This window comes from Gopherus evgoodei, chromosome 2 (genome assembly GCF_007399415.2).
Source record: "Gopherus evgoodei ecotype Sinaloan lineage chromosome 2, rGopEvg1_v1.p, whole genome shotgun sequence".
In the NCBI taxonomy this organism is placed as follows: domain Eukaryota; kingdom Metazoa; phylum Chordata; order Testudines; family Testudinidae; genus Gopherus; species Gopherus evgoodei.
In genome coordinates this window covers 258,245,487-258,272,129 of record NC_044323.1, presented here as the reverse complement: position 1 = coordinate 258,272,129, position 26,643 = coordinate 258,245,487, and the positions used below count along the sequence as shown (strand labels likewise).

At 40.5% G+C, this 26,643-nt stretch overlaps 1 protein-coding gene across 1 annotated transcript in view; it reads left to right on the top strand.

The window, feature by feature from the left end:
- Positions 1–8,909: 8,909 nt before the first annotated feature.
- RGS22 (regulator of G protein signaling 22) overlaps positions 8,910–26,643 on the top strand; it is a 116,950-nt gene continuing 99,216 nt past the window's right edge. Inside the window, 4 exon segments of the mRNA XM_030553569.1 lie at positions 8,910–9,071; positions 9,954–9,982; positions 15,238–15,300; positions 24,920–25,141. Of these exon segments, the coding sequence (XP_030409429.1) occupies positions 9,047–9,071; positions 9,954–9,982; positions 15,238–15,300; positions 24,920–25,141 (339 nt within the window). The 5' untranslated portion in view covers positions 8,910–9,046.

Sequence of the window (26,643 nt, the reverse complement as noted above, 5' to 3'; positions counted from 1 at the left end):
TCCACTTCTGGTGCATAGCCATCCTCTGGATGATCTGATTTTTGTGGCCAGCAGTGTCTGTAGAGGTTATACAGGGCAGAGTGGGCCCAACCATCCTTCAGTTTCTTATGACCATCTGTGGCTGTGAGACAGAACCCCTATAGTGTCTGCTTCTCTGTGCACTGTATGATTTTACTAATTTTGTGCATATACAGTTAGCAATATTAGTAGAGTTAGTATAGTGGAGGGATAGTATAGTATAGTCAATGTAGGTTTTTTCCCTTCTTGATACACTTGTTGTCTGTACATATGTGTGCAGGGCCAGCGCTACCATTTAGGCAGCCTAGGCAATTGCCTAGGGAGCCGGGATTATTGAGGGGGCAGCATTTTGCCGAGGGGGCAGCAGGTGGCTCCGGTTGACCTGCCACAGTCATTCCTGCGGAGGGTCCGTTGGTCCGTGGCTCCGGTGGAGCTGCCACAGTCATACCTGTGGACGGTCGGCTGCTCCTGCGGCACCAGTGGACCTCCCACAGGCATGCCTGCTGCAACTCCACCGGAGCCACGTACCAACGGACCCTCCTCAGGAATGACTGCGGCAGCTCCACCAGAGCCATGGGATCAGCACGGGGAGGCGGCGAAATGGCCGTGCGCCTAGGGCGCGAGAAACCCTGGCGCCAGTCCTGTATGTGTGTGTTTGTATATCTCATTTGTATTAGTGTTAGAGATTTCCTCAATCCTGGGATTTAGCTGCTATGACTGAAACAAGGTCCCAGGAGTTCAAAACAGTCTACTGGCCCTGAACATGCTGTGAGTTCTGAGTTAATGTTCCTGTGAGCTGCAGCTCAGTTCTGAGTTCCCAGGCACACTCTTCTAAGACATCAAAAGCATCATCCACTGAGACTGGCAGAGCGGCTAAATTCTCCTCCATCCAGTGGTCTGAAAGGGGTAGGAAGGAATATCTCTCCCACAGCGAGCAAAGACCAAGACCACCCTCCCTCAGCCCTAGTAAAAGGAGTCATAGGTCCCAGACTGCTCAGTCAAAGGGCAATTCATGGCCCAAAATTGGTCCCTCTGACACCCAAACAGCAGTTGGCACTTCATCTGGTACCAACCTGTCAATACTGACATAGGTGCCTGTGACCCACATGCCCATGACTCCAGTGCCAACATCTGCTATGCAGCTGCTCCCAGCACCATCTTTCTCAGCACCTAAGTTATTTTTGGTACCAAGCAATCTTATGATGATAGCACAGCCTGAATCACTACTATCTTCAGCTGTTAAGAATACCCTGTACTTTGGTACTGATACCAATACTGTTACGGTACTTCAGTTACTTCAAAACAATTCAGCTCTTCAGTTATACTGGTATGGGACACTCAAATTCACCCTAGAATTCCAGATATTAAGGTAACCCCACTATTAGAGGAGAAATACTCATTTTCTTCTTCTCCTTCAGAGCACAATAGGGACGAGTCCGCACTCACTCACCTCATTTTCATTCGCATGACCCCTATTGGTCTGAAAGGGAATCTAGCTATGGGATCCTAGGGAGAACAGTCACCTTGGTATCCACCTCACCGGCCCCCAATCTCTTATCTCAGCAATCTTGACCCCACTAAGCCCCTTGGGGTATGAAACAGGAGAGGAAACCTGCCTTTCTACTACTGCCCCAGAGTTAATCTCCCTCCCTGTAAAACTTTGTTGATTTGCTGAAGAGAGATATCAAGCATAAATTCACACGATATGCCAGGAAGAACAGGAATGTGAAGAAGAATACTTGCAGACAAAAGAGCACTCAGTCCCAGCGGTGATCTCTTCTGCCTCACCAGGAAAGGTAGTAGTGCCCTCCATTTTCACTCAGCCAGAGGAGTTCAAAACAATTCAGGAATGTCTGAGTCACATGGCAGACACAATACAAATCCCTGTGGAGGTAGTGCAGGAAAAATTGCACAAGCTACTGGACATTCTGCACCCCTCCATGCCTGGAAATCTTGCTGTGCCAATTAATGAAGGACCGTTGGAACCAATAAAAACATTATAGCAGACACTAGCATCAGTAGCACCTATGTCTAAGAAGGCAAGGTTGGTGGTATCAATCCCTTTAAATGGGTTTGACTATTTTTACCAGCACTCTTTTCCTGGGTCTCTGGAAGTGGTGGGAAAATAAGAAAGGTCCAGACAGCATGTACCCCCAAAAATGACTCAGAGAGACCAGGATCCAAAAAATTAGATTTATTTGGCAAGAAAAATTACTTATCAAGTCTGCCGATGCATATTGCAAATTTCCAGGTGCTCTTGTCAAAGCACGATTACCTTAAATGGGACAGGGTATTGCAGTTTATTGAGATACTTCCTTAAGAACAGAGGGTAAAGTGAGGTGAAATTTTTTGACTAAAATTCTTTTTCAGTGAAAAATGCAAATTCAGAGACATTTTCTGAATTCCTAATTGCTAGTTTCCAGTGTGGAATACATGTGGGCAGTCACTCAAACAAGAAAGAACAGTTACTTACCTTATAGTAACCATGGTTCTTTGAGATGTATTGTCCTCCCTCTTTCCCCGTTACTAGAGTCCTAAACCACCTGGACAAGACTGTAAAAGGGTTAAAAAAGGAACTAGATAAATTCATGGAGGATAGGTCCATCAATGGCTAGTAGCCAGGATGGGCAGAAATGGTGTCCCTAGCCTCTGTTTGCCAGAACCTGGGAATGGGCGACAGGGGATGGATCACTTGATGATTACCTGTTCTGTTCATTCCCACTGGGACACCTAGCATTGGCTACTGTCAGAAGATAGGATACCGGACTAGATGGACCTTTGATCTGACCCAGTATGGCTGGTCTTATGTTCTTAACAGAGGAACAGTTGGGCCCGCTGTGCCTTTCATGCCCTGGGATGGGAGGGGGATCTGATGACATTTAGAGTGTAGATGTAGCACCAGTGGACACTGTTGGCCAAAAAAATCCGATCTCATAGGTATGGGGCACATGGAATCCATATGGATAATACAGCTCAAAGAACCACGGTTTCTGTAAGGTAAGTGTATAATATCATTCCCATAAATATTCACTTGTTTCAATGGGACTTGTGTTCCTCAGTCACTTAGTGCTTTTGAAAATCCACTCCTACAGGTATTATGAATTTTGGCAGCCTACATATGGACATCATGATCTCCAGCAGGACCAAACTTGCTTTAACACCAAAAGTACAACCAGATTTCATTTCAGCTAATAGAATAACTCAAGAACCAACTCTTATCTTCACTGAGGCTAGCCACTAGAGGGAGACATGCTCACACATCAAGTCGATGTATTCTATAGACTGGTTTCTATGTGAAGTGAACTACTTTTACAGTTCTAATCTGATCTGGATGAGAGTGGGGTATTTTGAATCACCTTTTCCTGTAGCTGTCCAAATACCATTTAAAAAAAATACTTCTAGAAGAAGAAGGAAAGAGGAAGGACAGAAAAGAAAGACAAGGGGGTGGGGGGTTATTGCAAATCCACCACTCAAGAATGGCTCTTCCTAGGGCAACAGTGGTGGAGGGGGATGTTGGAAGGGATGATGATGGGCAGAGGAGGTGTTACCTCAACCTATACACCTTTGAAGCAGTTTAATCACATCTCCACCTACATTTTTATTACACATCCTCCTACTCCTCCCGAATCAAGTTCTATTTTCCTCCCAGGTCATCCTGCTTTACTCGTCCCTTTGTCTCTTGGATTTGTGCCTTATATCATGCTGCCCCTCTGGCTGGAACAGCCTCCTATCACTTGTCTGCTGGGCATCCTGTCGTTCCCCCTTCAAATCCTTTCTTAAGACCTACTTCCTCCAGTTATTCCTCCTATCACTTTCTCCCCAGTAATCTCTCCACTACCTTCTCTTGCTGTCCTATATCTCTTATTGTGCTTATCTTGTTTAACAGGCATCAGACCATATCTAACCTATGCTTATCAAACACTCTTTAGATTTACAGCTCTATCTAAATATTTAATCATCATAACACTCAAAATGACAATTAATACTGGGGTAGGGAGAGAGATAGAGAAGGAGAAAAGAAGTGGGAAAAAGAGTAGGAGTTACTTCCACAGGCAATAGAAAAGGAGAAGGCATGAGAAAGGAGATGAGAAGGAAGGAAGTGTTAAGTTTCTCCATACATAAACACCAGAAAGATACATTCCATCCAAATGATCTTTAGTACCTTCCTAGATTAAGAGCAAGAGAAAATAAAAGCAAATTCTCCATGAGAGAGCACAGTGTGCGTCTTCTGATGACCTGTATTCAATTGCAACCGAAATATGAAACAAAAGAGTCCTTAGAGCTTTAAAGGTGCAGTACAAGGAAAAGGCTTATAAATTTATAGACTTAAGGCTTATATAGCGAAATATACCACAGAACAAAGAGGAAAGGAGGAGAGAGAAAGTGGAAGAAAAAGGGAAGAGGAGGGAGAATATTGATTATGTTTGTGCTGGGCTAGTATTTTAAAGGAGTATATTACCTATATATTTAAGGCAGAAAAAGGAAATCAAGCAAATATTGTATTTAATGGAATAATCCAGATGCCACAAATGGCAAAAGTCACCAAAATTGTACATTTTTTTCCAAATGAAAATAGATATAAATATAACGGTGACAGTCTAGGGCGCTTAGCAACAAAGATAGCATTGGATGCTATAGTGACTGGAAGACAGTAGTATGCGATGACTTCAGAATGTATGGAATTGGTGGCATCAGAATTACAGTTCTATTGGACAGGAAGGATTCTTTTGTTTTGGTTTTCATTGATTGAGCTAGCTGTTTTTTGATTGGGATTTGGTTCTGACCTTTGGCATATTTAACCTACATACATTTTTGTTCTGTAAATAAAGACTATATACAGTAGGAAAAGTGACTTCATAAATTCTTCTTTGTAACGTTCCATCAACCAAAAAGATGCTATTAACTGGGGTCCTTTGTGGGCTTTTGCATTTCATGTAAGTGTGGATGTGTAGTCCCAGGTTATGGAGAATGGTGGTGGCAACAAATTCAGAGGAGCCCATGACAAACTGATAGTGAGGGGTAGGACACAAACATTACTAAGAGAGTATCAGAGGGGTAGCCATGTTAGTCTGGATCTGTAAAAGCAGCAAAGAGTCCTGTGGCACCTTATAGACTAACAGACGTTTTGGAGCATGAGCTTTCGTGGGTGAATACCCACTTCTTCGGATGCATGCAGTGGAAATTTCCAGGGGCAGGTATATATATGCAAGCAAGAAGCAGGCTAGAGATAAAGAGGTTAGTTCAATCAGGGAGAATGAGGCCCTCTTCTAGCAGCTGAGGTATGAAAACCAAGGGAGGAGAAACTGGTTTTGTAGTTGGCAAGCCATTCAGAGTCTTTGTTTAATCCTGAGCTGATGGTGTCAAATTTGCAGATGAACTGAAGCTCAGCAGTTTCTCTTTGAAGTCTGGTCCTGAAGTTTTTGTGCTGCAGGATGGCCACCTTAAGATCTGCTATTGTGTGGCCAGGGAGGCTGAAGTGTTCTCCTACAGGTTTTTGTATATTGCCATTCCTAATATCTGATTTTATTAAGAGAGTTCAAAATACTGACAGTCTAAACTCAAGGTGCACAGGAAAGGGGTTTTTTTTTCTTGCAACTTTTATTTTGTGTGAAAGTTGACTCTCCAATCCCAGTGGAGAAATCGACCACCTGTGGGATGTGTTTGAGAGATATGATACCAGTTTCTGAAGAAAAAGCAACTTATTTAGGCCTTGCAAATTAAGAAACAGGAGGAGCAGTTGGAAATTAGGCCACAGATAATACTAATGGAACTATTTAGCAAATGGAACTATTTAGCAGTGAGATGAGATCATGAAGGAACAAACCAGACAAGCAGCTGAAATTGAGTTCCAGAATAGATGATCTTTAGGGCAGAGTCTGTGTCTTCTTATGTGTTTTTTTTTTTAGTGATGAATACAATGAAGTCCTGATCTTGATTAGGGCTTTCAAACATTACTAAAATCCCAAATAGTAATAAAAATAAAAAAATATTATTATTCCTAATAATACACACAAGCTTATTCAGAGTTGGCAGTGAGTCCCCTTGCATGATATGCAGAAAATGGAAAGTCCCCTGCAACTCTACTTCCTAGTCCCATTGTGGGACTTCAGTGTCCTGGAGGGCTTTGAGGTGCCTTACACCAGAATGAATTTCATCCATTGAGAATATGAGAAATATGTATGAGAAATACATTATTTCCTGTTGAGTGAGCTTATTAGAGGATCCAAATGGAGTGATCAGAATGGAATCACATGGCTACATTTTTAAAGATACACTGCTACCTCGATATAACGCCACCCAATATAACACAAATTTGGATATAACGCGGTAAAGCAGTGCTCTGGGGGGGCAGGGCTGCGCACTCCGGTGGATCAAAGCAAGTTCAATATAACACAGTTTCACCTATAACACGATTTTTTGGCTCCCAAGGACAGCGTTATATTGAGGTAGAGGTGTACTTCACTCACAATGGAGTTGATTTGTAGCTTTCACTTTTTATTTTCAAAAAGGGTACATTAACCAGTTTCCATTTATTATTATCATCATTTAATTGAAAATAAGCAACTGGCTGCAGATAAGGGGCTATCAGAAGCCTAGAGAAACCTAGAAAGCAGGAAAGAGAGACTGGTATACTATTTTAATAATTGATTTAACATATTTAAAATTATTTTATTAGTTGTCATTACAGTGCTTATTCAATGCACTGTAATGCTGTTAGTTGGAAAGAATTGTATTTAATTTATATTATATTAAAATAATGCTGCTATTTTCTCTCTTCCAAAGAACTGTGTGGAAGAATTTAAAAAAATACTTTAAATATTTAAAAAAAAATTTTTTTAAAGTTATTTTATAATTACAATAAAAATGCCAAATTGTGTAGCAGTGGTGAATAATGCATTTAGATGTGCATTTTTCAGCATTAACCTTTGGTCTGCATTCCTTATAAACTACCTACATGGAACTCCACTTGCAAGTAATTAAATACTTTTTAATCAGTTGCTAGAATACTGATTATACCGATACTGTAATTATCTATAAACCACTTAATTTGGGAGGATTGAAATTATTTACATTTTGTGTTACACTTGTTTTAAATAATACAGCTCTCCAGTGTATCAGAAGCACTTGGCTTTACCTTTGTTTTCACTGCACACCTCAGCTATATTATTCAGCACTGCTGTGCAGTCTGTTCCTTATTGCTTAAATAGAAGGTAGTACTTTAAATGAACACCAGTTACAGCTAACGATTTCTCATCTAGACAATTGGATGTATTAGTATTTTAATTACCTGGCTGTAATTTCCACTTAATTTGGAGAATTTCAAACATTTTCCTTCCAGCACTAAACCAATCTCATTTATAATGCTTTATTATCACAGTTCAGATTCCAGTAGCATTCTCACTCAACAGCAGTCATACAGCAGGATTTCTCTGGCTAGTTTTCAGAACATTACTTACTCTCGGAAGGAAGTTCCAGTTGAAGAGTAATAATATCCAATAAATGTTTTTTATATTTGGAAAAAACCACCCAGTTCAGCTTAAGAAATAATGTATTTGAAAACAACCATGTTATACAAAGGCTAAGGCTGACTTGGTACCCCACATAAGGTAAATGTACCTATACAAAGGATCTTTGAACTGAGGAGAGAACACCAAATAGCCTTAAATGTGTTTTGTTCGATTTAAAATTTCCAGGCTGAGATTTTAAAAGGAGCCAAAGGGAGTTGGGTGGCCCAGATTCCACTGATTTCACTGGGAGCTGGGTGCCTAACTCCCTTAGATCCCTTTGAAAATCTCAGCCTAGCTGGATATTTCTTTACTAATAACACATCTTATTAGGCTAAGTTGGCTGTTTTGTACATGTAAAGCTTTTTTGATCAGTTGGATTATAACAACAGTTCTCTCTTTCTACCAGGCTTCAAGTCACCACCATGTCAATAATTTCAGGTACAAGAAAAAGATAACCAATTATTCATGTTACTGATATAGTCTATAGGGATTGGCTACTTATTTTGTTGTAGGTATAAGAAAAGATCTTTGGTATCTATTTCAAAAGAAAGGCTCTTTCCTTTCTTTTCCCAGAGCGCTCTCCTCAGGGAAGGAAAAAACTAACATCCTTAGATCAGGATCACCCCCTCTTCTGCCTCCCTTAGTCTCTTCCCTGCCCACCCAGATTATTTATAGTGCTCCCTTCATATGGGAAAACGCAGCTATCTTTGTGTTCCTGCTGAGTCGGGGCCCTGCGAGCACCAGCAGCTACAAGGCTCACAGGGGAAGGTTGTCACAAAGGCAGCAGCTAACCCGTCATAATGGAGTCTGCTGTACTTGTTAGAGAAACACCCTGGATGTGACACAACCCCTCCCTGCTTCCCCTTTCTACTTGTGTGTGTTGGGAATTGCAGACAGTGCCTGGGATTTCCAGTGGCTCTTGTGTGATCAGGCCCCAGGATCCAGTTATAGACACAATTATTTGATACATGATGCAAACCGGCTGGCAAATGTTTTGCTTATAATACTCAGCCCCTTGAATCAAGACGAGAGAGAGAGAGAGAGAGCGTGTGGTACCTTCAGGGAAAAACAGAATCCTCTTGGGAAGAGAACTGTTTAGGTTTGGTTTAGGGAAGTTTGTTTGGTCTAATCTTTTTTCCTGCCTGTGCCCACCTCATATCAGTAAATAATGAATATCTCCAGGTTGCTTATTCATGAATATCTTCCCTGGAGATGAACAGTGATAATCTCACCAGCCTGTCCAATTGGTGAGTTTGTTTCGATGAGTCACGCTCAGAGAGGAGGAAAAGTATTTGCTAATGGCTCATGTTCTTTCCATGCATTGTCTGTAATTCCATAGCAACCCAGACTTGCTGTGAACCACATAAGAAAGCCAAGCCGGGTTGCTGCAGCCTGTGTGCCCTGAGCCAAGGTTCTGCTGTGTCTCTTTCCAGGTCCCCAAGAACGGATTCCCTGGCTGTCCCAGGGACAATGCAGCATTAACACAACGGGGGATCAGTCTCTACACAAAAAGTTCCAACATGAGGGAGAAGAGGCTCACTACTGGTATGTAAAGCTCTCCCAACAGGACAAAAGGGCAGTAAGCACTTAGGGCTATGTCTCAGGCTATGGGAATGACGACTCCCAGGAGGGAGATTTAAATTATATCCTTGAAATTCATACAGCAAAATTCTTCAGTCCTAAGAATGAAAGATCATAAACATGTCCAATGAAGTGAGCTGTAGCCCACGAAAGCTGATGCTAAAATAAATTTGTTGGTCTCTAAGGTGCCACAAGTACTCCTCCACTTCCCTCATATGCATCCCAAAGAAGGGAAGCTGTTTCTCAAGTGGGTGAGACTTGGAGCATAACTGTTTCACCTGGGAACATTTCCTGTGTTGCCTGTTCTCATGATTTTATCATGAGTTTCACAATATCTAGTGTGTTTAGCCCCAGCTTCTTGAGTCATGGAGTTACATGGGAATCTCAGCTTTCTTTATTAAAAAAAAGCAAGTTTTTAGTCTTCGTGATTTCAGAGTAAAGCTGGAAAATGTGGCCTAAGTGCACCATAAAGGCTCAAAAAAACCAAACAAAAAAAAAACAAAAAACCAAAAAAAAAAAAAAACAAACCAGAAGACAAATACCCCCAATATATGATTTTTCAAAAAAATCTCATTATATTTAAGATAATCCCATGAATTTTTTGAGATCTGATTCATGATTTTTAAATGCTTGGGGTTGGCAATACAGCATTTTCTTAGAGTTTGTTTTATTTCCTCAGATCAGGTTATTTTATTTCAAAAAACCCAGGAAATTAGTAGAGTCCCATCACTTACTTAATTTTTCAGAGTAATCGCTAAATTATATGTGCAGTCAAATTGACCTTAACAAACATAAATGGAAATGTGTTGGATGAATAACAAGTAGTATTTTATATCTGTGTTTCAGAGCCTCCAGATATAACAGAAGATACATTTGTAAGTAAACTTTAAAAGGACCAATAATTATTTTTCTGTTTTGGGACTATAGAGAAAATAGCAGGTCTACTACTATATGGTTTCTTATTTCTTCCATTGTAGTAGCTGAGCACTGACATGTTTTTCTGAGCAGGAATACTGCTACTTCTGACAATGTTTCTTTAAAAAAATGGTTCTCATTGTTTCATTTGATTAAGAAAAAAATGCTGCAGAGTTAGAAAAAGTGAAACAGAAGTTTAAAGGGAATAAGATTGCAAAGATAAAGAAAAGCACAACGATAGAGGAAGGAAGGAAGAAAATAGGGAGTTGGAAGGTCCAATTGATATGTTCTACAGATGCTTTTTTCTTACCATTTTGAGAGCTGATTCATCTGTTCTCTGCTTATTGCTTCATACCAAATGACACCCCTTTCACTGTTTGAATGTCTAAGCAGTATGCATGTTTTAAAAATATATTTAGTTCTATCTTTTATGGAGACCTCCTAGGTTCTATTTCTACTCCAATATAAATAATATATATTGAAATCCAGGTTAATTTCATTTAGGAGTAAACAAAAATATGTATCATAACATATTAATAACCTAGCTGAACCAAAAGTTTACATTGGGTTAGGTTCTGATTCTATAATCTACTCCATGTGGGCAGACCCCTTGATTTCAGTGGAACTCAAATAGGTGCATGGATCCACTATGCAGAATTCAGGGCAGGATCAGGGTTTCTGTAAGCACTTTAAGGCTTTGACATTTAAAGTGAGCACTGGATTTTATCTATGAGCACTTTTCATTTCAGTAGAAGCTGCATTTAATGTACTGTTCTATTGTCTTACCAAGTCTATCTCTGTTCAGATCCTTCTTGGGTATCTTATAACATCACTCTGTATCTGTGCTAGTACACTCATGGCAGTGATATGGAGAAAGCTAGTATATAGAATAGATACAGTGTCATGGGATATGTTTCCCTAGAAAATGTAAACAGCATTTTTACAGGATACTACTGACATAATGATCATCCCTTCAGTGCTTTAAGACTGACAATAATAGGACCCTTGATACCTGTATACTGTATGCAGGCAAAATTCCCAGTTACTTCAATAAGTTTTGCCTGCATAAGCACTGGAAATTCAAGCCATTTATAGTTCATCCAGACTGCCTATTGGAATCATGAGAATGCTTTTAATAATTATAACTTGGATTATACACATCAGGGAAAGAATTAAAAGAAAATGCCTATTGCCACCAACATCTAAAATTTTTTTTGTATATAAAATTATATGGACTCTAATGGGCAAATAGTAAGTGTGTAAATATTATTTTGAAATGAGAATAAGACTGGTTGCTGACATCCCATAGGAAAGTTTTATTGTTTTTTCATATTCTTTAAAAAACTTGCAGATAGGTGCAATAAGTAGCAAAGCTTGTGTTAACAGTGTAGTAAAAGTTTTATGGATTAATGACCCAGTTTGTTTATATTTCTTGCTGCTATATAAGACTTTAAAGAACATATTCCTGGCAAATAAAAAACACGTGTACCCCTGTATATTTTCATAGGACTTCTAATTCAGTGTGTAATAAATACTTTGTTTCAAATAATTCACTTAGATGAGAGAAGTATTTACACTACATATTATTGTATCTAACCATCATCAAACTAGTCTTTACCCATTTCAAATCTAATGATGTATTACCTATGCACAACAAATGTGAAATATAGATACTTTTTATACATGCGCAACCTGTTTCTAACAAAACTTTTCACATAAATAAGAAAGTCCTTATGCACTTAGGGCTCAATCCAATGTCCATTGAAGTAAATGGGAGTCTTTCACTAATTTCATTGGGCACTAGATCAGGCCCTTATGCCTTGATTCAGGAGAGATCTTAAGCATATGTTTATTTAAAGCATGTGCTTTTCATTGTCTTCAAGTTAAGCACATGCTTAAGTGCTTTGCCGAACTGGGGCCTAAGAACCTGGTTCAAAGCTTATTGAAGTCAATGGGAGTCTTCCACTGACTTCTGTGTGCTTTGGGTCAGACCCTTTAATCCAAATTCTCCTGTTTAATGTTTAGTTCAGATATCTTTGCCCTTCCCCTTCCATGCCTCTCCCAGGTCCTGAGTGCTGGTACACAGCAAGCCACTGTGGAGCTGAGCTTGACACAGTAGTTCTAGGAACGTTCATGCCATATATGCCCTATCAAATATTGTCCCCCATGTGCATAGTTGCACTTAATCACTATGGAGAAAGCGTCAGGATTTGATATCTTAAGAACTTTAACAGCCCCAATAGATAAATTTAGACTAAGACAGTTTTTATGCTCAGAAATAATAAAGTGTTCGAGAAATTGTATGCAGTGTTGTTGAAGCTGTGTCAACCCCAGGATATTAGAGAGACAAGGTGCGTGAGATAATATCTTCTATTGGACTGACTTCTTTTGGTGAGAGAGACAAACTTTTGAGCTACACAGAGCTCTTCTTCAGGTCTGGAAAAGGTGCTCAAAGTGTCACAGCTGAATACAAGATTAGTTTAACATCAATAGCTCATATTCTTAGGTGAAGCGGCCCATTAACACCCTGCAGTCCTAGGACAAAAAGTGAGTTACAGATTGTTGTTATAAACCATAAATCTAGTGTCTTCATTAAGATCATGATTTTGGTCTAGCAAAGTTATGAATTTAAGTTCCCAGGCTTGTCTTTTGAAAGTGTTGTGCAGGTTTCCTTTGAGGATGAGGACTAATCAGCTATAGATCAGCTATAGAGTCATTGCTCTGTGAAAAGAGTTCACCCACAGGTGATATGTTCTTTTTCATTTTCCTGTGTGAGTTCATTCGTGAACACAGTGAGTGTCTGGTTTCATCCACATAGTTGCTACTGGGGCATTTAGTGCATTGGATGAGGTACAACACATGTTGTGATACGCATGTGTAGGACTCAGGGATCTTGAGAGGTGTGTTGGAGGTGTGTTGATCATTGTAGCAGTGGAGTTATGTCTGCAAGTTTTGCATCTGTTGTTCTGATAGGGTCTGGTGCCGCTTTGAGTTGGTGTCCTGGTCTGTGGGGAGCTTGCTTATGATGATGAGTCTGGAGAGGTTGGGGGGTTGCTTGAAGGCCAGAAAAGGGGGTTCAGGAACAATTTCTTTCAGGAGGGGGTGCCCATTGACTATTGGTTGTAGTTGTTTGAAGATATACCCCGTATGAGTTCCAGTATGTGGTATAGTTGACAAGTAGGGATGTGTGGTTGGAGGGGGCTTATTTCTTATTGTTGCAGGTTGTCTCAAGGTATTTGGACCATTAATAATTGACATTATTAAAAACTAGACAGGATTCTCTTTCATAAAGCTGACATATTTTTAAAAAGCCAACAGAGAATATATTCTATGCTGGCTTGTTTCTTCTCTCATTGACATGAGTAGGAGTTTTCCATTGATTTTAGCAGTTAAGACGGGGGGGGGGGGGGGAATTCCCAGTTTGGGCCAGCCCCAACTATGGCATACTACTGCTTGATATCGTGGGCCAAATTCTGATCTGGTTAGCACCCTCTCATTCACCTTTGGTGGCTACCCAATTGTGAGTATCAGTTTGGGGATGGAAGCAGCTACATTCCTCTTTCCCAGGTGCAGATGGGTGGAAGGGTGTGGAACAAGTCAGGAATATGTAGGCTACTTACATATCTTTTTTTTTTCAGAAGTAAATTTGCAAATTTCCCACTTTTACTAGATTTTAGGTTTACAAGTGTTTTATCTATAACTTCTTTGACACATGAACTGTCTTTGTATGTTTTGTATGATATTGAGCACATCACTGGTGTATGTAACCCTTCTGCCTATCAGAGTTGGCAGCAACAAGGGCTGGGTTCAGTATCTAGGGGTTCCGTTTCAATAACAGAATGGAAAACTGGCTCGAGCCCTCACCTAGTGACCTGGGACAATTACATACCACCCCCCGGGCACCTGTAATGGGCAATACTTCCCCTCTCGCAAGCACAGAGTCTGAGTGTAGCAAAAGCCTTTTAATAAAGGAGGGAAACAATGTGGCATTATGTTGGGGAAACACCACAAACAGGATTCATAACACAAACCATAAGCAAAAGACCCACCACCAAGTAAGTTTGGCAGTGTCCTTTTCCCCTCAGGGTCTTAAGTTCAGAAACCCAACAGTCACTCCACCCATAGTTTCTGTCCTTGGTCAGTGCAGCCCCAGAGTGGTTCTTGAGTCCATCAACCCAAAAGTCACCCCTCCCACAGTTTCTGTCCTTAGTCAGTGCAGCCCCTAGAGTTCAGAAGTTCATCTGAAGAGTTTACCAGTCTGGGTGGAAATGGGGGGAGATATGGGGGCATCTTACATGCTCCACTGCTCAGGTCGATGGCCAATTGCCACGCCTCACCATGGGGTTCTGCTGCAGTCTTCACCGCCAGCTGTCCAGCTAGCCGCTTCTCTCCACTAACCATGCCTTTCCCTTCCTCTCTGCTAGCCATCCTACTAGTGCCTTTCCCCTCCTCTCTGCTAGCCACCCTGGTAGCTGCTCAACAACATGTCTTCAGCCCCCCACACACACTCTTAGCACAGCTCTCAGTGATTTCAGCTGTTGGGGGGGACAGTGCTGGCACACTCAGAACCACTGTCCCTAAGAATCAGCACATAACAAGACTACTAATAGAATCAAAATTAGCTCTGTTATTACACAGCAGAGAGAGGACGGGTCAAAGTGGTGTTTGGGGCCCACACTACCAAGCACACATACCTATCCCCAGCCTCTCTCAGTTCACTGGGCTTTGAAACCCATGTCCCTTGCCTAGCGAGTGCTAAATAGGTGAGGGCAAGTCCCTCCGTCATAAAATGTTAAGTACAAATCTACTGTCCTTGATTCACATAACCAGGATAACAACACTTTATTACTCCTGCCACAGTAACAAAGAGATCCCACAGCAGCCGAAGTGATCATTTGGGCAAGCAGTCCCTTCACACTAGGCGGGGTGAGTGTGCCCATGCAAACAATATCAGCCTCTGAAGTCCTTTTTCACAACTCACCACCAGATGTCAGGGTAGAGCTCAGTCTGACTCTGGTTACATGTACAATGAATGTTATGAATGTTATGTTATGTTTTTATGTTCTTAACACAATGACACAGTGAAAAGTCTACTTTTGTGCAAAAATTCTGATCTGCTTTAAGACAAACCATAGTATAAAAGACTATCATCTATACAAATACACATCAACATAGATTACTTTAAACATTGTCTTGTGTTTTCATGTTCCTATAGGAAGATTATTTAGCGACAGATGATACGCTTGTGGACTACTTTAATGAATTCTTGAATCTTCCAGTAAGTATGTTATATTAATTTCTTCCTAAACCGAAGAACAAACTTTATTGTGATTAGTACTAAAGCAAACTGGCTTGGCAATGCATACTAAAGTGTTCTGTTCATTTTCCAATTCTTTTGAAGGGCTTCTATATTTTAATGGTAGCATCTAATCTTTTAAGATGTTATCATCAGTAAAGCTTTGCCAATATCTTTAAAATACAACATAGTATCTAGACTTCTTGGGATATAATTTCTCTTGTTTCAGGTCAATCTATATATGTAACTTACAGTTTAATCAAAATATTATAGATTAGAAGTGAAGAAGACATATTTAGTGCTTATGTTAAAATACCTTTGAAAATCAGGCCAGTTTTATTTAGGTACCTAATTTAAGGCATTCAGGTTTGCAAATATTAGTCCTAGTTCATCTCTTGATCATTGAGGTCAAGGACCAAATTCAGCAGTGGTGCATCTCCACTGATTTAATTTAGAGGTGCACCTCCCCCCCCCACATACATCATTATTGATTCTGTCTGAAAGTAAATTTCCCTGATTTCAGTGGGAATTTTGCCTGGGTGAAGATGGTAGAATTGGATTCTAAAAACCAGTTTTTTATTTTTAAATAAAATTTGTGAGCATGTAAAGAAATATATTGGAGTGTGGGTATGGCCCATAGTGATGACACTGTCTTCTCACAGGAGCTCTCTCCCTATATACTATATAGTACCTCTCACTGCAAGTTTCCTGGGAAACTCTCTCAATTAAACAATGAAGGCACTGTAAGAAGAACATGGGAGTTCTCTTTCCAGCTGCTTTAGTATGTGTGAATCCAAACCTAAACCTGATGTTCTTTAAGCCTAGGCCATCTATTGAAAAAGCTGGACTGTTCTGTGATGTAGCAATTTTTAATCTTAAACGGGTCAGATTTTCCTCATCACAAAAATACCCCCTCCACCCCATGTTTGTTTGGAAACTGAGTTTCCATTTGACTTTCCTCCAGATCATTCCATCACAAAGAATGGTGGAGATGGAGTCTGCTTCCCTAAACCCATGGATGTCCTTGGACCTACCCTGCACAAATCTTAAGACACCTAGTTCAGGGCTGGGCTGTCTGTCAGAAGTCGTCTGTGTTTCCACAGTGCTTAGTCCACCATCTTGCCTCTATGGCAGCACAGACCCTGAGCCATGCTTCCATGGTCTGGGCACTTGCAGCGGTCCCTGAAATCTATAGAAGACAACTCACATTGGCAATGCTGACTAAGCAAGTATTGTTTTACACAGGTAACCCCTGAGGGTTTCTGGGGGAACAATGCCACAAAGTCTCTCTTATACACTTATCCAAAGTATTTTAATGGAAACTAATATTTATTAGACCTTTTTATTAATAGTGGTCTCATCACCTTTATTTTCTCTTTGATTTCTGTTGAGGGGGTTCTCTCTTCAGGATTAAGTTCCTTTATTATCTGAAATACTGTAGCCTGAATATTTTATATTTCCAACTTCCCTCCTCTTCCAAAAGATTGACTCTGAGATAGTGCAACATTCTTGTCCAAAGCACTCCACTGAAAATTCTGTCTTTTTGACTTTCTTATGCTGATATAGCTGTTGCCTAGAAACATAATTACCCAGGTCTGTTTGTATTTAGGCAACTACTTAAACTGAAGAAATATCATGTGACTTGATGCATCAAATCAGAGGCAGCAAATGTTTACGTTGAGAGACTCGCTCTTTTGATTTAGAATATACCATCAGTGACTCTGATGGTATAGCACGAGTGACTCTGTATAGCGCAGAGCAATACTCTATTGTAGTTTACAGTACATTCTTTAAACAATTAGGTTATCATACTACTGTTCAGGACATTCTGACATCAAATGATGTATACTTTAATGAAGTTGTCAGAACAAACTTTTTGAAAGATAAAATTATACAGAATAACCAAAAGGACACTTTTCTTTTGGTCTGAGGTGCAGTGATTTGAGAAAGTTAGAAAGTGATTACATGATATAAAAACAGTTTACATCTATCTCAGTGATTAATTTAAGAACAATGGTCCTTTATAAAATACTTAAAACAGAAATATTGTAATAAGCATATTTCCATCTCCAGTTGGCCAGGTAGCTACACCTTCTTTGTTGGATATGGACCTGGGCACTGTAAACTATGCATTCATCACCTCCAGGAGTATAGTTTACCAGAGCATGACAGTTAAGGACACAAGATAGATACATCTCCTTCAGTGTATACAGGCTCATCTATTCAATAACACTGCTGAATGGAAATACATTTCTCCTGCATGCTGCAAGCCACACTGGCTTCCCATTGCATTCCAGGTCCCTTTTAAAGTCCTTTTCAAAGCATTCAGTGGGCTGGGTTCTGGTTATCTAAGGGACTGTCCTTTTCTTTGTGACTTAGCACAATATCTGCATTAATCAGGGACACGGGAGCTGACAGTACCCAGCTTGAAACTCACAGGGAATGGGCATTCTTGGTGGTATGCCCTTGGCTGTGGAATTACCTTACATCAGAAATCAGGATGATCATGGATTTTACCAACTTCAGATTTTAAGACTTGCTTCTTTTCAAAAGCCTTTCCACTATAAAAGCCCTAAAGAATGGACAATGTTACTTCTCTGGAGATAAAAATATTTCAACACTTCTATGGTATTAAAAATAGATATATTTTCCTCTCTCTTTGGTGAACACAAACACACACAGAGACATATTAATGGTGTAATGTGGAGAGGAAGATGAATATAGCCCTGCAGATTGATTATTACTTTGTTACATGGTTTTATTGGCACCCAGGTATGATGGTGATGGCTGCAGAAGAAATATCTAGACACACAGTCTAGGTAGGGATCTGGAACCTTTATGGAGGCAAAACTTCCATGGGAGTTTTGCCTGAGTAAAGAAGAACTCTAGGATTTGGCCCATTGAAATTATCCTGAAAATAAAATGAACAAAAAAAATAAAATAATGTTTAGGCTAATTGCACTTTTAGAAAATAGACACTATGGGTCTGATTGCCCTCTTACTTATACCAGTTTAAATCAGGAGTACAATGGTTTAAAACTGATGTTACTGGAGCAAAATCAGAGTGTGGATGGGTGGGAGAGAGCAAGTCAGATGGCTGAGAAAAGTTAGAGTATTCCCCATTTTTAAGACTCTAAACCTCTTTGGATGCACCATATCATGGTCAGTAGGTCCCTATAATTTCCAGGCTGCACAGAGGAAATTTGCATGTGCCTTGGTACCACTACAACCTGTCTCCAAGTGGCTTTTTCACCACTGAGTCCCTGCACCCTAGGTTATGTTGCCAGAAACTGGCCTACCCTAGGACTAAATCTAAATGAAAGCCTTCTACAAGTAATCTAGACCACTGTTTCTCAAACTGGGTTCCACGGACTCCTTGAGGGTCCATGAAGATACTTCAGTAGGGTCCTTGGGCCCCGCTGATCAACTTCTCCCCCTACCTCCTGGCGCCTCCTGCATGCCGGGGAACAGCTATTCTCTGGCATGTCGGAGGCACTGGGAGGGAGGAGAAGGAGTGGGAACAGGGCACGCATGGGGCAGGGGGCAGAAAGAGCTAGGGAAGAGGAAAGAGAGGGATGGAATAGGGGTAGGAAGAGGTGGGGTGGGGCCGTGGAGGAAGGGGTGGAGTGGGGGTGGAGCCTAGGGCTGAGCGGGGAGCTTGGGGGTCTGGGAAATTTTTTAAATCAAAATGGGGGTCCTCGGGTTGCCAAAGTTTGAGAACCACTGATCTAGATCATCAGAAGAAGTTGTCCTTATTTCTCTCCTTACTGACACTAGATTGACTGACAAAAAGCTAATTTCTTCTCCATTAATTAGCTCTTTACTAATTGCCTGTGATTTGCTCATTATTCAGCATTGGGAGTGAAATCCTGGCCCCACTGACGTTAGTGGGAGTTTTGCCATTGACTTATCTTCACCTAGGATTTCACCCTGGACTCCTAAAGCTGCATAATCACTTTTAATTATTTGGACTTTCATTGACATTTATGTAGAGTACATATCTTAAGGGACTTTTGGCAAAGTCAAAAAGATATTGTATGATTTATTAGGACTTAGTTCATTTTCTCCCTGTTCAGATTCTCATCCTAAGAGATGCTGAGCTGTTGTCATTCATTTTCTCTTGGGTTTAGGCTATGAGACTGTGGGTGGGGTTTGGTGAGCATAGTTACATATTAGGAACCTCAGCTGAAGCTAAATATTTTTGACAGCTGTAAAAGCTGAGGCAATAGAGATGGATACATCCGATGTCCTGGGTGTACGGTGATGGTTGATGTTTTGGGAGGAATAAAGGACAGTTGCCATCAGTACAATTAATTATAAGGCTTTACAACTCAGAACTGTGCATTCAGTTTGTTCTTCAGCCAAGAACATATTCAGCTATTGTGTTTGCATTTGATATCTGAGAGGTTTATTTGCTTTCGACTATTTGAGTATGATTGTTTGTTTATTAAAATTTCTCCTTTTTTTGTTTTTGTTTTTTTTGGCTTAGTGACTTTTGTGAAACTGAGTTGATGTCCTACATACTGGATGTTTAGGATATGGCTGGCATTTATGACTTTCAAAAGCAGGAGGGGGCATTTTGCCACCAGGCAAAACTAAGTTGATTTTTGCCTTTCAGATTTTATCATAACATTTTTGAGGGTCCTGGATTTCCTGCATATTTTACCAGAGATATAAAATTATCATCATCATCATCATCATCATCATCATCATAACAAGAAATGTTTATTGTTTTTTTCTTAAGCAGTGACGTAAATGCTTCCTTCCCCATAAAGGTTTTAACTGTTTTAAGGGTGTTTCTATTTGAGGCACTAATGATATTCTCTATCTGGTAGAGTTTTAGCTTGTGTGTGCACGTACTAAGCCTGGTGAAAGAAAACTATATCTTTGATGCTGATTTGGTCTCATGCACATTATTTGAAGTCTTACTTTTTTCATTCCTTTAGTGTATATGTCTTATAAATGATTTGTTGTCAAACATCCAAAATGACAACACAATTTATACTTAAAAAGTTGTAATTGGCATCTTTTTCACTACATTAACATTGCCAGATGTTTTCTGTTCAGTTAATTAGAATGCACAATGAAAAATCCAGCCTACGAATCAAATACTAGAGATTGAGTAAAAGTAGATATGAGTGATAAATTAATGTTGTCCTTGGTTAGTTTTCAATTTAAATACCATAGAACTAAAATAATCTGGTGATGTCTACTCAAATAGTTCCAGATTATGGAATTTCTATGCCTTGTTTGCATTTTTCTGCAAGGGAGAACACATCAAAGCTTGGGAAATTTTGGGTTTTTTTCCTCCCTTCTCGCCCTCTTTTTAAAAATAATAGGAAATGAAATAATAAAAATTATGTTCAGGCAGTATTAAGGTTGCACAATCACTCAAAAATCAGAAAATGCCCAAATTAGTGTTAAATATATAAGAAATTTGCAGATATTAAGTTGGGGGGAGTTCTGGACACAAACAAACAGAGACAATACAAAACAACAACAGAACCACTTTAAAATGCAGGCGAATAAATCTGGAGAAAAAGAATCGAAGCCACAAAGAAACCTGGAAAATAACAGTGTCAAAAGAGATTCACGAGTGAACAGAACATTAGATGTGCCATTGTAGAGTGATATGGCTGTGAAACATACCACTGCAGTTGTGGGCAGTATGGTCCTGACCCAATAAAGCCTTTAAGCATATGCTTAACTTTAAGCATGTGAATGGTCCTACTGACAGCATGGAGACTACTCACATGCTTGAAGTTAGGAATATGTTTAAATGCTTTGCTGAATCAGGGCCTATAGGTAGAGGAATTACATGATGTGAAGGGAACGTAACAGACCATTTCCATGGTTCTGCTGTAGCCTAAGATATTGTGTTCAAATCTGGGCAACTCATTACCAGAAAGATATTGACAAATTGGAAGAAGTTCAATGTGATTACTTAGGATTTAAACCGGTGCAACAGAGAACAGAATCTGGCCTATGGTATGTGTCTGTTACAGCTATCCCCCTATTCCATTTTGTTTCTTACAGCTGTCCCCATGCTCCATTTTGTTTTTGTTCTCCTCCTGTGGCCCCCCTTCCCTGGCTGTTAAGTTGTTTACCAGGGCCACTGCCCTTCTCAAAGGGAGGGCTCCTTAAGTTATTTACCAAGAGCCATTGCCCTTCTCAAAGGGATGGCCACTTATGCTGCGTGCTAAGTGGGACCACCGCCCTGTTCAAAGGGTTAGTCCTGTTATCACCTTGTTGAACCTGGGCTTGGTGTAGGGCAGGCAATGTCCAGAGCTGCAAGACCTATTGTGTTTTTAAGATCCTGGGCATGAATCATAGGCCTCATGTGCTTTTGAGTCACCAACTGCACAGGACTATGTCCAGGCATGTCTCTGTGCTCACCTGCAGTTTTTTCCCTGTGCCTCCTCCCCTGTGACAGAGGGAGCCTATCAGGATTACTGGGGGGAAACTGCCTAAGTTTGCCTTTAAAAACAGACATTTTTTAAACAAACATCAGAAACGTTCCTGCATTGCTGTCTGGTCTGATCAGCCAGGGGTTTTGGGGGGGTCCTTTCTCCGCTCTCGTTTTATTTTTGAGCATACCCCCGGTTTTTAAACCCCCCCCCCCACGAAGAACGAATTGCTGCCTGAGAGATCTCCTGTTTATCGAGACCATACTGAGCCCTCCTTACTTCTTCTGATGTTGCTGCTGCTTCTGCCTTTGCTGCTGCCTTGGGGACCAGTAAGAATCCCTCTGTGAAACTTTCCATACTTTTATTTTATTACTTTAGCTGCTGGCTCTGTTTCCCTAGCACACAGACTCAAGCTAAAACTTGGTCTGTGTCTTAAAACCTCTCTTAAACTCCGCAGCGCTTTGCTGCTAAAAATAAGCTTGTGCCGCTGCTAAGCTCTGCTCCGTGCTTTCAGCTGTATCCACTGCTGCAGCCACCAACCCTTGGCTTCCTTGGGGACTGCCTCAGGAGCTGTATCCTGGGCACATACCACTCTGCCCTCTGTAACTTCCCTATAGCATAAGGTGCACCGTAGGTTTTGCTTTTTAGTTTAATAAGTCATAGTTTGCTAAGATTGTAGAGCTTGTAAGTTTCACCCGCTTTGTTATAGTTTGCTGTTTTGTTGCTCTGTATAGTTGCTTGTTATAGTTTGCCTAGAATTGTAATATTTGTTGTTTTGCCTAGTCGTTGATTAAGATAGATTTAAAAAAGCCATTGCCTGGTTGTATTCTGTACCCGTTTTATTACTTTGTATAAGCTGCTTGTAATTTATATAAGTTTGATTAAGTTAGAGGATAGATAAGGTTTTTACTGCTTGAATTCATCTTCCCGCTGTCCCAATCTCTCCCTGAGCTTTCCCATGTCTGTTTTTCCCCCGCTCCAATCTCCCCCTCTGTGTACTTCTCCATGTCTTCCTGTTGTAACCCCTTGCTGCTTCCCCCCCGTGTAACTTCCCAAACCCTTTGCCGCTTCTTTCCTTTTTTTGTGGGCGTCCCTCTAGCCCTTCTTTACACCTCTATGCTGCCTCTCCCTGTATCCCCTGTGTTCGTGCCCCCGCTCCTCCGCTGCCCCTCCCGTACCGAAGATAACCATCACACTGCTCCGTTTGTCTTCACCCCGCTGCTCTGCAACTTCCCTGAAGTGCTCTCCGCTGCTGCAGCCTGTTTCTTCCCTGAGGTACTCTCAGCTGCTGCAGCCTGTTTCTTCCCTCAGCCGTCTGCCCCATTCTCCACATGCCTTCCCATCGCTTACATGCTGAGCGCCCTCCCCCCTTGCTGCTCCCAGACTCCTCTTAAGTGCTCTCCAGCTGCTCTTGTCCCCAGTATCTCCAGCCTGCAGGCTCCTGAAGACTGCTGCTCTGGGCTTCAGAGTCTCTCGCTGCTTGCAGCTGCACTCTCCTCTCATCAGATACCACTAATCACTCACTCCCCTCCCCCCTCCTGTTTCTTGACCCAGCTTTTAGGTACACTCTTGCTATCACAGCCTCACAAATTAAGTCAGTACTTTTCTACGTTGCATAATTTCACTTATCACCCATATTGAATTATTGCACTGTGACTCACATTTTACTTGTGGTTATGACACCCCATTAGTTGCTTCCATTTTTCTAATATACTTTGTATACCATTTTTATATAGAAGCTACCATTTTATTTTGCATTTTCTTTTGGGTACATTTTGCATTCCACACTGTATCTAGAGTTGTTCCTATATAAGGTTAAGTTGCTTATTGACTGTACTGTATCCCATTGTGCTGAACCCCACTTACTGTACCCCACTGTTAAAACTCCCTACACTGTTCAATAAGAAGAACCCCCCCATCATTGTCTATTGTAAACATCTTATACATCCCATCCCATCGCATTTCATTGTTAAATTCCCACTACTTCTTTTTCCCTTTAATAAAGAAATTAATTGGCACCCCACCTGTGTGGTAATTGCTCCCCAAGATCCCATATACCTGCAGGCAGGGACAGTATGCATTCTTATTAAAAAAACAAGAAGCTAAATGAAATGAAAAATATGCCAAGTGAAAGAAAATAATCTTATTCTCCAATGTAGGTAAAACACCAATTTTACAAACTCTGTGTGAAATCCTGAACCTACTGTATGAAACCAAAGGGAGTTTTGCCAATGAGTGGAATATGACCAGGATTTCACTTTCTAATTTTTATGAAATTCTTCTTAATGTAAAATGTTTGTTGTCCTACAGTTTGATTGTGGGCTACTTGTATATTCTGCTTTTACAGAACCTCAATTTCACAATTTTTTGGGGCATCATCCAAGATTTTTTATCAGATCTATCTATAATTTCCCCCAACATTTCTGCTGAATGTAAACATTGAGAGGTAGCATTAGTTTGGGTTTATAAGAAAAATGGCAGTGGAAAATCTGGTATCCACAGCACTCAACAAACTAATGATGATACTCTCCTTTTGGGTATTGCTCAGACAGCCCTTGGAGCTGACAAAAGTTGTATATGCATAGCTGAAGGTGGGATTTGGCCCATCCTATATACTACACAGTACCTGATTGAATTGGCAGTACATGGTAAGTTTCTTGGTTTTGACTTTTGGTAGGCTGTTGACCTACTATATCTAAATACGAGGCATAAGAATTTACTATATATGCCAAACACTCAGAATGATCCATCCCCCAAAACAGTAGAGCAAGAAGCTTCACTGGATATGGGATTCAATAATTTATGGTATAAACAGGGAAGCAGGGACCTGATCCTGTAAGTGAGCTGCTTGCAGAACCGTTAATAAAGACAATGGGAGTTACGTGTGTGAGCAAGCATTTGCTGTATTGGGGCCTATATCTGCATGGGAAGAAGGTGAATTAGGGTCTGAAATGAGTGACATAGTTTGTAATTAGATATAGTTGAGAGCTGTGGTAATAATTTATTGGAAAACCTTACAATGAGCAGGAAAAGTGGCAAGCATGCAGATTTACTATTGCAATCCCTAGCAAAAGCCATGGAACGAAGAAGGAAAATGTCTAATGATACTATCTTGCATTCTGTAGGGTGCTTCCCTACTGCAGAAACAGGAATTTTTATATGAAAGGTTTCTCTTATTACAATTTCTTTTGCAGACCTTTGCAGAGCCAGTTAAGTTTAATCCTGATTTTGGCGTTTTTGAAGTAGTTAATGATACCCCACAATGTCTGGAAAGCCAGATGAAAAAAATTCTACATAATCAGAAACCTCCCAGTCCCATTTATGATGCTACAAGGAAGGCAAAGAATGATGGGCAGCTTTCCAAAAAGAGCAGCATTTTTCCAGACTTCAGTGTTGACCCAAATTACAGTATTATGGTAAGCATGTTGTGTCCAGTGACTTTATATTTAAATCCAATTATATTGATACTGACAGCAGTTACTGTTGTGTTTGGCTTGTTATCTTGGGAAAAATGTTAGTTTGTGTGTTAGGAAAACAGTATGATGGGCCAAATTATGTCTTGAGATGCACATAGGTCTTCCATTCAAGTGAATTGAACTACACATGTGCATCCTGTAAAGTAGAATTTATTTCAGTGGTCTGAATGCTCACTAATATAAAGACAAAAGTTAAGCCATGTCTACACTGGGAGCACTTTACTAGTATAAGAATACCAAGTACTCTACTGACAAGGCATTCCTAGTATAGATGCAGCTATACTGCCAAAGCAGTACAGGAAGATAATAACATTCAGAATACTGGGAAACTTGGTTTATTCCCATTGTTGCTTATATTATACTGGAGTAAATTATGTAACTCTAGTTTCTTTCATTCAAGGCTATTCTAATTAGGGCTGTTGGTTAATTGCAGTTAACTCATGCGATTAACTCAAAAAAATGACCTGGGATTAAAAAATGTAATCACAAGTAATCGCACTGTTAAACAATATAATACCAATTTAAATTTATTAAATATTTGTGGATGTTTTTCTACATTTTCAAATATATTGATTTCTATTACAACACAGAATACAAAGTGTACAGTGCTCACTTATTCTTTATTACAAATATTTGCACTGTAAAAATGAATAAACAAAAGAAATAGTATTTTTCAATTCACCTCATAGAAGTACTGTAGTGCAATCTCTTTATTGTGAAAGTGTAACTTACAAACAGGGCCTGCTCCAGGCACCAGCATTCCAAGCAGGTGCTTGGGGAGACAATCTGCAAGGGGCAGCAGTCTGTGTGTTTTTGCAGCTCCAAGCAGGGCGCCAAATTGCCACGAACAGTGGGGGCAGTTCATCTGCAGTTAGGGCAGCAAATGTGTTTCTGCGGTGGCCCAGCAGCTTCTATGTTCAGCTGCCCGCGATGGCAATTTGGTGACTTCTGTCTTCCAGCCGAAGACAGAAGCTGCCACCAAATTGCCGCTGCCATGGAAATGCGTGTGCCGCCCTAATGGCACATGGACTGCCCCCGCCGTCTGCGGCGGCAATTCGGCTCGCTGTTTGTGGTGGCAAAAACAGTAGAGCCGGCCCTGCTTACAAATGTAGATTTTTTTTGTTACATAACTGCACTCAAAAACAAAACAATGTAAAACTTTAGAGCCTACAAGTCCACTCAGTCCTACTTCTTGTTCAGCCAATTGCTAAGACAAACAAGTTTGTTTACATTTATGGGAGATATCGCTGACTGCTTCTTATTTACAGTGTCACCTGAAAGTGAGAACAGGCATCACATGGCACTTTTGTAGCTAGCGTTGCAAGGTATTTTTCGTGCCAGGTATGCTAAACATTCATATGCCTCTTCATGCTTCAGCCAGCATTCCAGAGGAGATGCTTCCATGCTGATGAGGCTCTTTAACAAAATAATGTGTTAATTAA